The following is an 11970-nucleotide window of genomic DNA, read 5'->3' on the forward strand; positions in this document are numbered from 1 at the left end:
AATGAGCATGAAGAAAAGCTTCACACATGTTTTGGGAAGCTGAACTTAAATCAGGGTTATAGTGGACAGTCAATCCATCAGCATAGATTGCAAAGAAAATAAGTCTAGTAACAGATATCCAGGAAGCAGTCCTCAATGTGGAAATAATTGACTAGTCTCACTGTGAATAATAGCAGTTTCATTCATATAAAATGAAAATATTTTTGAGCATTAAAGATCAAGATGGAAAAATTATTAAATATTATGCATAATTCTTACAAAAGTTTGTGTTTTTTCTACAGAAGGAAGAGAAGAAAAAACAAGAAATCTCCTTACTGGATCTGGATGACTGTGAGTTGTATTCAAGAAAATAACATAACCACTTTCACCAATAAAATATACAGTAGATTTTCTTATTTAAGTTCGGCTTTGGCTCCTTTTGGACTGATGTTAATATGGGATTGGCTGAGTGGAGGCCCAGATTCTGGTTTATCTGGGAATTTTGCCTTTTGTAGTGCAGATATGGCTAGTTCTGCACTACTATTCTGCACTATTCTGGGGAGGTAAAGTTGTGGGGCCCTTCTGTGACTCATTAAGTATTAATGCACTTACCCTCTTAGTGAGAACTCTTGAGTTTGTTTCTCAGCTACCAGTCTCTTCAAGTTGGGCACAAGTTGTGATACTGAGATCAATAGCACAGTATGCATTTGGGCCACCTGTCAAGCTTGGATTTGCTCAGTTTCTTTACCAAGAAAGTGTCTTCTCAGATATACAGTATATTGTGCAAGATACTATGAGCATTCAGATGTTGAATATTTACAAATGATCAATTTCATCACCGAGAAGCAGTGAGTAAAACTTTAATTGTGAATTCCATCAGAAGAGGGACACATCCTTTATCCAGGCTAATAACAACAAAGTGGTTTGCAAAACAACCAATTTTCAAATGCATATGACTTGAGATTTTTTAGGACAAGCCTGGCCAGTTTATTCATTTTGCCATATGGTCAAAAGAAATTAAACCTTGAACATTTCTCATTTAGATTGAGTTCTTCATACACAGTGCTCCTTCATCTAAGTGTCTTTAGGTTTGCCTGAAGGGCTTTTACGTCTGTGCATTAGTGAAAGACATGACTTTCTTTACCTTGCAGCTTCAAACTGGGGTAATTCAAGTGTGTTAAGAAAGTCTCAGATCCTACAGCCATGCCTGGTCTGAGAATTCAGGGTCATTTAGACAGTTTTCTGATAAAAACCCCTCTAATTTCACTCCACAAGGCAAAAAAGAGTTTGTGCACCATTTAGACAACGCACCTCACTGTGGTAAAGCACATGTTCTGAATCAGTTTCCCTCGAAAAGGTTTGAAATGTGCAAGGGTTTGGTCCATGTGCTCCGAGTGTATTTAGTAATTTAACCAAATTTAGAGCTTTGTCACACAGGTGGATAAGGCAGGGTGACTCTGTCGGCCTTATAGGATTACATGAATGACCTTGCACAGCCAATGAGTTTACTCCCATCAACATTCACAGCATCCCTTATGATCAGACGCATCCAAGATGAGCCAAGGTTTCCCATGGTTTCGGAAAGTCTGTGAAATAGTTCTTCACCTGTTCTCCTCTCCCGAAGCATCCAAGTTATTTCAAAAGGCTCTTCTTTTGTTCCCACAAATAAAACATGTTATGATCCTTTACCATATTTATATGTGTGTATGTGTATGCATACATATATGTATACTTGACATGTGAAGTCAACCCTTATAACACTATGGTTTAACAGAAAATGATTCATTATGAATATTATGAAGGCTGGCTTATCAATTAGCAGGTGATTTAAGGCCTTAAAACATCCATGTGGACTGGGTCCAGTCTGCAGACCTTAGGTTGGGCTCATGTACTATATAAAATGTAATGAAAATAATGAGTTGTACATTATCCTGTAATCACACAAAGGCACGCAGATCGCTGTGTTATTAAAATTCTCAGGAAATCCATGCTCTACTCTTTTTCAGTTGCTCCTGTATCGGTACCCACAGCCACGCCCAAGTCATCTGTTCTTTCTCCCAGTTTGTCACGAGATCTGGAAGGCCTGTCTTTAACAAGCATCTCCCCAGCCATTGAAGTAAGTGAATCTGTCGAAGTTTGTGTGTTGGCAGTGCTGAAACTAAAACCAAAATCCATTATCCTGCAACACATTTTATAAAAAAATAAAATTGTGTCTTCAAACATTAAGTTAAGCATTATGGGATTGCCTCTTCCTTTGTGGCTTTTGTGTATACATTTTGTGTTCTTATTTCTGGTTATTTCATTTGGCCATGTAACACAATGGCAGCATTTTATTCCCCCCCCGAACCCTGCTTGAGGAATATCTTCTCAGTAGTATTTTTTCTTTGCTGACCTTCCCCCCCCCCCCCGTAGGCTGATTGTACAGTTCAGACTATAAGTAGAAGATAACATGTTCCACCTGAACATCTCCAAATCCTCAGATTTGTCAGAGCTCCTCACTGCACCCTTTCTCACTCGCTGTTCTGGTGTCACCGTAGACACCTTTTTGATTGTTGACCTTTTCCACAGTGATGACTGTTTTTTTCATTTAAAGAAATCTTCTGCCAGGTGGTGGTTTAAGAGAAATGATATCTTCTTGTCTGTGCCTTCTGCTTTGCCTTTGACATAATTTCCATGGAAACTCCCTCACCTCAGCCCCACCACACTTTTTTTTTTTAAATGAGTTACTTTCTCTGAGCCTTCAGGTTTGTTTTCTTAACATGTCACATTTCCTCACGGAACTGGATTGGATATTGTCTGGTGTCATTTGTATTGCTCTCTTTCACAAACAGCTGTTTAAAAATATCTTTCATTTCTCGAGAGAGAAATGCTGTCCCATTTTCCAGCCATTCATTTATTAAATGTTAACTTCACCTGCAGTGCTGTCATTTGTAGGGGCATTGTGTTATATTTTTAAGAGTTCAGTGCTAAGCATTAGTTATCAGTAATGCACATAAACTAATCCTTTTATGTTACATACAAAAAGCTGTATCCAATTCTAAGGTACTGTATAATCTCACTGGAACATAACACAATCATGACTTAATGAAAATGAATTCCACATGCATATCTTGGGTCATCATTATTCAGGATTTTGATTCAGGTTACAATAGTTTTCTTTCATGGGTAATGTCATTGTGTTAATTTGTCAATCATGATTTTGGCCCTAACTAAATAGCAGTAAAAAGTTGAAAACAAATTAATTGCACCTGCATTTTTGCCAAGAAAATGTGATATTGTATATTAAAAAGTCTGTGAAATTGTAATAACTCTTTTGACAATTGTGTAAATGTTTCAATGTTGTATTATTTAAAAAATGAAACTAGAATATAAATATATACAAAAATATGTTTGTAGATAGCCACATTGTAGCTGAACCTGAGAGGCTTTTCTGTCATTATACAGTCACACAAAACAAAAATAATGTGCATCTTTTAGCATAACTCACATGTGTTTTGGGCGTTTGTTTTACGTTATCTTAAAACAGTTATGTTATCGATAAAACTTTATTTTAGCATTTACTCGTTGATTTTTCCACACTCAAAAATACTTCAATGTGTTAAAACTAAAGCATGTTTCTTGACTAAACATAAATGACATTAACCAGCAGTCCATTGGTGTTTTACCTTTGATATCAGGTCAGTCTCTGCTTGGCACGTTTACTGTATGTCCATCTCTAGTGATTTACAGGTAGTGGCCAAGAAATGGGAACATCTGGATAATTGAGGGACACCAAGTTTGTTGAAAGCATAGTGTTCCCAGAAGCCATTTAACCTACCAGTATGTCTTTGGACCGTGGGAAGACACTGGAGCACCACCCTGAGAAAGCCCATGCAAAAACAGGGAGAACATACAAACCCCACACACACGCACCACCCCAGGTCTGGAATTGGAGCCAGGGCCCCAGTGCTGTGAGGCAGCAACGTTCACAACAATTGAGTTGTGCAAAGAGCGCAGGCATTGGGATATAGAGCCATAATCTCAACAAACACTTGAATGCAGATGAGGCACAAACCTGAATAACTCTACTGTCCTGACTGTTTGGCTCCAGTAGTGAAGGGTTCTACCGGTTCTGTAATGTTATGGGGCAGGGTTTGGGTGCACTCATTCCCTTAGAAGCCAAGATCAGTGTTAATCGATACTTAAATGTATAGAGTTATTATCTTCTCCATGTGTTCCTGCCCAAAGGGGTGTCTTTCCATATGACTGTATCACCATCCGTATCGGTACCAAGTTGTTTGCCAAATTGACACTAGTGTTATCCATATATCATGGCCTTCTCAGTCATCTAAGCTAGACTCAATTAAACATTTGTATGGCATATTCAGAAAAGATGCCCAAGATTTTTTTTCACCTCCATTGAACAGTTGTGAGCTGATTAACTTTCTCTCTGTGCTTCTCCTTTCCTTAGATTTCCAGATACAGGTAGACTGTGTTGTGGCCTGTATAAGCCATGCTGGCCACACATGGTGTCCCAAGGTCCTGTTTAGAGAGTTTATATTGGCATTTCCATTTTATGTTCATTACCTGTATATGTGTGATTTAACTGTAGGAATTAATCAATTTTTGTTTGTTTCTCTAACCTGAAATTTACTTCACAAATCACAGTAGAGGAAGCCAATATAAAAGTAGAGACAGAATGCCTCTCTTGCTAAGGGCATAACACCCTACTGTGTATATGGTGAGTAATATGGGCAGGAAGATGATAAAACATTAACTCTGGGACTGAGATCTTTGGTACAGTAAGATATATGGCCAGCAGCCATATCACTCTGCAACTCACAACTGGCAACCCACCGAAGCTAAGCAGGTGTGAGCCTGGTCAGTACCTGGATGAGACCTCCTGGGAAAAAGGTTGCTGCTGGAAGAGGTGCTAGTGAGGCTTGCAGGGGGTGCTCACCCTGTGGTCCATGTGGGTCCTAATGCCCCAGTATAGTGACGGGGACACTATACTGTAAACAGGCGCCGTCCTTCGGATGAGACGTAAAACCAAGGTCCCGACTCTTTGTGGTCATTAAAAATCCCAGGGCATTTCTCGAAAAGAGTTTCCCATTGGCCCTTACCAATCATGGCCTCCTAATAATCCTCCTCTATGAATTGGCTTCATTACTCTGCTCTCCTCCCCACTGATATCTGATGTGTGGTGAGCGTTCTGGCGCACTATGGCTGCCTTCGCATCATCCAGGTGGATGCTGCACATTGGTGGTGGTGGAGGGGAGTCCCCATTGCCTGTAAAGTGCTTTGAGTGGAGTGTCCAGAAAAGCGCTATATAAGTGTAAGCAATTATTATTATTATTATTATTATTATTATTATACTTGTTTTGTTGTAGCATAAAACTCAGATAAGTGTATAAATGTCACAATGAGTTTTACAGCAGTTAAAACACAGTTATACATTGTACATAGACTAACTTTCATCAATTTCCCTACGGGATTAATAAAGTATTATCCATCTATCTAACTCAAAGAGGGCTTTTAATACATTAAAATTTTGCCTTCACAGATATTCAATCTGGAAAAGTTTAGGAAGTAAAGCAGCCTGAAAAAGTTGGGTTTTGTTTACCCTGAATAGTTAAAATTGCTTCGTTAGAGGGTTAATATATTGAGCTCTCTTGTATATATTTAGTTTATTCCAATTATGTGATGGTGAAAATTAGTGTTTTAACTACAACAATTTTGCTTTTAATCAGCACAAACAACTCCTTTTAAACATTTGTAGGTGTGAAGAACTCCTTATCTTACTTCAGTAAATCAGTTTCTTTAATTCCTTTCCCAGAGGGGTTGATTTTATGTTTTTTTTATAACTGCACCTCACTTCTGTATCATATTAACCCCTTGCAAAAAACCACAATATGAGCAACCTGAAAAAACATTTTTGTTGCAGATTTAACTGTGTCCAAAATATTTTTTTGTTTTAATTATGTTTCTAAAAGCCCTCAGAGAAAAAGTTTCATTAAAACACTTTTGTAAGCAATCCAAGTGGATTTTATGTGTAAATATTTCTGAAAGTTCAACTACATCGTCACAATTAATAATGTTCCTAAATGTGGAATAGACACAAATGTCTGTATTATCATGTTTTAACAAAACTTTGATTTTTTTCACAACTTATTTCGGGGGGAAAAAAAACACTAGGTGATAATATGTTACTTATATTGTTCTACCAAAATGTATGTGTTTCTGTGAAATATTTAATGACTTTAAAAAATGGAAGTTCTTCCACTGCAGTTTAGTGAACCAGGAAAAATACTAGGATATATATCTCAATGCTAGTGTGCTACCTCAAGTTCAAAATTGTATAGAATAAGCTTTAACCTTCCTTCATGTAAAAGGCCAAATGAATCATATTAAAGTCCTCTGAACACACCGCTCCAACAGTCAGAAATTAATTAGTAGCTAAAGAATAGAGATAGAAGGCAAATAAATGAGAATGTGACCCTAATATTCCTTATATGTGCAGCATTTTCTATTCTTGGAAAATGCCCCGACAGGCTATTATACAAATCTTCTCGTTCTGTAATTGGATATTGCTTTTATAAATGTGGATCTATCTAATGAATAGATAGCTTTGGGTCTCATCAACTGCTCAGTGGGTCACAAAGTGGGATTTTGTGAACCTTTTCTATTTAGTTATAGCACTTAATAACATCAAATTGGCTTGAAATATTTTTGATAGACCTACAGTAGCAAAGGTATAGATTTTGAACATATTAAAAACTCTTTAATTAAACTGTTTAATTTGATAGTTTTCATCTAATGTATGAGTATCTTCTCATAAAATACTAACTTTAAATTGCATCAATTAATCTTTTAGTTGCTTTCCATATGATTCTCCTTGTATGTCATCTTTTATTTTTCTAGTGGCACAAGCAAATGCAGAAATACAGTTTTAAGTGCAAGTGGTGAACCTAAAATTTTCTTAACTGTATATGTATAAACATATATGGAGAGTAGGAAGCTAAACAGAGCCTACATTTGCCTGTCCTAGAATTTGTCTCTCTTAGAATTTTCCAATTGGCATACTAATTCTGAAATGTAATAAAAAGCAACAATAAAACCTAAATGGCATGTGAATCTGTGTTATGTTTTGTATTAAGACTACAGAGTTTTGGGTCTAGAGGAATATTTTAACTTTTTTGAATTATTGAATGTAATTAAGGCTAAGGTTTTGGAACAGGCTATTGTAGCATGTGCAACACATCATGAAAGTGTACCCTCCTAGTGCAGCTTTCATTCCATCAGTATAGAAGCTTTGTCTGTTGAACATTGCTATTTAAACTATTGACAAGACTATCACAGTGTAATGTTTGTTATTGCATCAAAATTCCACAATGTCAAGTCACTTCATTTCAGAAACTTCTGCACTACAAAACCGCTTTTGCCAAAACATTGTGTGTGAAATTCAGTTAGTGATGCAGTGTCAGGAAGGTGGGACTTTTTTTGATCAATCACACTTAAAGCTTTCAAAAAAACTTGCAGCAGGCTGACAAAACAATTTGCAAAAGGCTTTCTTTGCAAACAGGTTGTCAGTTGTACCACTAAAGGAGTTTGCTCAATGGGCAAGATCAGACAACTCATTTGTTGCGATGTGATCTGATTTCTGGGTTTTTCGTAAGTAGTGAGAGTGGCCGTTTTTCTTGGTGCAAGTGCTCCTATTTGTGCACCATCTGCTTTTGTTTCTGTTGAGTTACGTGCTGGCCACATCTTCAGCAGATGAGCTAAAGCTTCAATCAGACATTTCTGAAAGAATTTCTAATAACCCTGCAGGTCATTGGATTAAGACTGGACAGCTTAAAAGTAGCTGTTATACCATGTGACTTCCGGTAAGTGTGGAATTGCAGTGCACTTGTAGACAGTGGACCTTTCCTCTGGAGCAATTCATGGAGCCAGGCTTGCAAGCTAGGCAGGCAGTAGAAGCAACTAGACCACTAAATTTAAAGATGTACAGTGCATGCAACATGCTCAGCATTCAGAAAAGGCATTCTTTTTTACATTTTGTCATTGACGAAAGTTGTGATTTTATTCCATTTTAATTTGTATTTTTCATTATTTTCACCATTTTCACATCAACCATTTTGAAGTTAATAATCTCCACACAGACTCATTAGCAAAATCTTCAGGTCCAAATTACATTCCCCTCATTCGCTTGAATCATATGGCGCAACAGGAAACGGTAGGATATTGTGTATGCAGTACACTGTCGTTCAGTAGTTTTATCTGCTGTTAAACTAATTCCCAAACCTTGATTCAGCAGCTATTTCTGGTCACATGAATGTCTTTGTAAATCGTTGGTCAAGACTGATTTTTAAAGATGGATTCCTTTTTGAACAATTGCATGATACGCTCACTATAGATTTGAAAAGTACAGCATCCCATATTTATTCATACATACTGCAAGTATTCGTGCCATAAATGAAATACCTGGGTCCAATCCCAGGTAGGAACAAGTGATGTAGCTTGGTCCAATTTCTTCCAGATGGCTCCCAGGTCCACTCAGCCTGCTTTCCAAATCAGTATTGGGGAGTTAATGCTTCCAGGGGTAATAGGCTGGCTGGAGCGTGATGCTGACCACATCACCTCCACTTCCAGTGTCAGATGGTCAAGAAAAATGGATGCCCTTGCCCCCCGTTCCCCCCATGGGCCTTTATGGCATAAAAGCAAACTCTAGATTATTCTTAGACTTTCAGTGTGGAATTAAACCTTTATTTGTCCAGCATAATTGACTATTTAGTCAACTAAAGGTAATGCAAAAAAGGTCTTGATTCAGGTGCCGAATTTTACGGCAGGCCCAGCCTCATGTGTTCCTGGAAACATAGATGAAGGATTTCGTTTCTGACTTTTTTTCCTTATGAATAAGAGCTTTCAGTGGCATTTTCCTATGCACACATTATATACATGTGTACTGTATATATAGAGGATCAAAACATTGGCCTGTGTCTAACACTATAGACTACATCAGTCTTGCAAAAGCAATAAGTCAGTGTAAAGCTACTACTACTATATAAACTACTGTAGATGGAGCATTGACGCTTTTCCAAACCCGCTTTCCTTATGGGGGTACTGCACCTTGACACTTCACTCAGCGGTGGTGTGAGGCTATTGATTGGAAAGAGTTAGGCCTCATTACAATTACAGGTGTCGTAAGGACTTTGACAGGCTGACGAATTATTATTGCAGACTCAGCACATGGAAGTTATCCAGACCTAAGAAAAAGATCCAGTGTGCCAGGAAGTGAACAAGGAGATCCTGAAACAAGTTGCAGTGTGTGGCTAAAGCTAGAAAATTAAATAGGAAAAATAATTGTCTAAAAGACACTTTGATAAATGTTTGTTTCAGCAACTGAGAAGAGGAGCTTGCCTCTGCTAAAATATAGCTTTTTTTTTTACTATTTAGCTTGGGTGATTGTGTTTTTCTCAATAATGATTGTACACCTGCGTAATCCAGATAACAGGGTCATAAAGTGTTGTTTACTTCACGTTTGCAATTACTGTTTAGAAGATGCTAAGGTAAAAAAAAACGACAAAAAAATCAATTAAATATCCCACTGTTCAAAATTTGTGGTCAGAAATACATTTGGAGCCCTGGTAGATCGTGTTACTGTGGCAACACTTCTTCTACTGCATTCTTCAAATTATTGAACATGTGTGCTCTTGGCTTTAGCATGAATTGTTTAGGGAAACAAATTGATTAAAATCTCAAGTTTGTTTTTAATTTGAAAGATTCTTGAGTGCTGAATGTAATGTTTTAAGCTTACAGTTTTAAATGTGGATGTTGGATTTGCCTTTGGTATGTCATTCACAGTTGTATTGAAATGTAACACAATTAATAATTTATTATTTTTGGAGGTAGCTGCGTGTGGTTAGGGGTGCAGTATTAGCAATACCTTTTTTATGCTAGAAGTAATCTGTTTATTCATGGAAATGCTTTGTAGAAGGTTTACGTACTTGAACCATCAGAAATTCAGGGTGCTGTTGATTATGAATGTCAGATTTTTAAAACGTTTGTAGTTTTGTCACAATTCACAGGTGCTGCCATTTTCTCCCACACAGAAAACCAAGTTTTGTTTCAAAATTGAGACTTTCTAATGTGTTTTTGTTGCCATGGTAAAAACAGCATGGTTTGTGTTAGAACCACAGGAACCACAGGAAGGCTTTAGGTAAATTAATTCTGTATATTAAGTCACATTCTAACCACTTAGTGGTTTAATATAATATAAATGATCAGAGCCTTTAAAGGACTGGAATTAAAATGCATAATAAGTTTAAAATGCATTTACTTGCATATATTTTTACCATACTATATACAAAGACTGATCAAAAACTGCAGCGTTCCTTCATTAGATTTCTTCATTTTTGCATGCAGTATCACATGGTTTTAGTGAAAAATCAAATGTCTCCAATTAGTGCCATTTCTTGTCTCAATAGATGTTAAACACCAGCCTCAGACCAAAAAGTGTCCCCTGCCTAGTTAAGTAGACCAATGAAGCCGAAAAATCCAAATTAAGAAGCTACTTTAATATCTCTCTCAAATTTAATATTTCTGCCAGAAAAATGTTTGTGACTAATACGAGGGTATTTTAATACACAAAATAAGACGTAGTCAGAATAGACAGATGTGCTATAAGATCGTCTGGTGTTTAATTAGCTCACCACCTGTCTGTAACATCATAAAGTTTCGGTTTAAAGATAGATGAGTTTGTGCTGGCCTGATGAACTGCTGAGGTGCTCGGCACGATTTGATTTCTGTTTCAAAAGGACATGACACAAGTTGAAGGGAGTAACTGGGGACCCCAAGTAATGTCCCAGAAACAAGGCGGGGGCTTTACATGATGCTTTTCATAGCAGCATTTCAAGCACCCTCTCCATGGATGAGAATTCTTACCGGCATGTGTAGAACAGACAGGCCCGTGAAACTGTTGTCGCTTCGGGCTTCTCAACATTTCAGTTGGTGTTGCTTTAAAGTGTGGGTCCACTGGGGACAGAAGCAACGCACGAATGTGAAGAATGTCATTTGCCAAAAAACAGTTTGGACTGATCCATTGGGGCATCATCTTGCCACATGATAGCACTAGGCCACGGTCTGTCATTGTATAAGGATTTAGGAATATAATATGTTCCTTTTAGTGCATAATTATTGTGATGATTTTAAGAGCTCTTCATTGCACAGCCCTGACCTAGCATCCCCAGTGACTTATTTCTCTTTGATCCCTTAAATAAGTCTTTGATCCCTTTTGGAAAATTTTAATCACAGGGTCAAGCAATGAGAGAGATGGCAGACTTGTTGAGTTTGCAAGGGACATAGCATTGTTTATGATATCTTCAAACAGAACCATAAAGGGAAATGGACATGGATAGACTGTGATTTAAAATAAAGAAATTGACTGCGTGCTTTCAGACATATGTTAGATGTTTTTTCCGCACTGCACAATTTCAGTAATAGTCTGATTAGTCTGTGACGGGCACCAGTCAAAGACGGGTCAGATCTTCATTATATCTAAATACACAGCTGCAAATGCAAACCAGTGAGGAAAATAGTATTAATGTAAACCAAGATAACCTTCAGGAATCTGACCTTTGAAGACTGGAATTTCCTATCAATGGTGTACTGTAAATAGTCTCAAGCAAGGTGCAACTCTCTTTCAGTTGGAATGTGAGAAGCCAGTTTGGGATATTCCAGTATCACTCGACTGTACTGAAGTAAGCAGTACATAAATGAGAAATAGGCAGTAGAGATCTTGTTTTACTGTACCTTGTACAGGTTCAGATCTTGCATGGGATGCTGTTTTTCTACTATTGAGCAAGATAAATGTGATTTTATCATGTGCAGGATCATTGTAAATGCATGTTTGTTCTCACATGATTAAACATAGTAAAAAAATAATAGAAATCTTAAACACTCCAACCTGCATTGCTTGAACACATGCACACAACAAAAATATAAGCACTGTCCCCA

The 11970-nt window shown here is 37.4% G+C and overlaps 1 protein-coding gene across 1 annotated transcript in view; it reads left to right on the plus strand.

Moving 5' to 3' along the window:
• ap3b1a (adaptor related protein complex 3 subunit beta 1a) overlaps positions 1-11970 on the plus strand; it is a 119196-nt gene that overhangs the window by 67798 nt on the left and 39428 nt on the right. Inside the window, exons 21-22 of the mRNA XM_015365489.2 lie at positions 282-330; positions 1986-2095. Coding sequence (XP_015220975.2) covers positions 282-330; positions 1986-2095 — 159 coding nt within the window. The remainder of the gene's footprint in view (positions 1-281; positions 331-1985; positions 2096-11970) is intronic.

Source organism: Lepisosteus oculatus, chromosome 3 (assembly GCF_040954835.1).
Source record: "Lepisosteus oculatus isolate fLepOcu1 chromosome 3, fLepOcu1.hap2, whole genome shotgun sequence".
In the NCBI taxonomy this organism is placed as follows: Eukaryota; Metazoa; Chordata; class Actinopteri; order Semionotiformes; family Lepisosteidae; genus Lepisosteus; species Lepisosteus oculatus.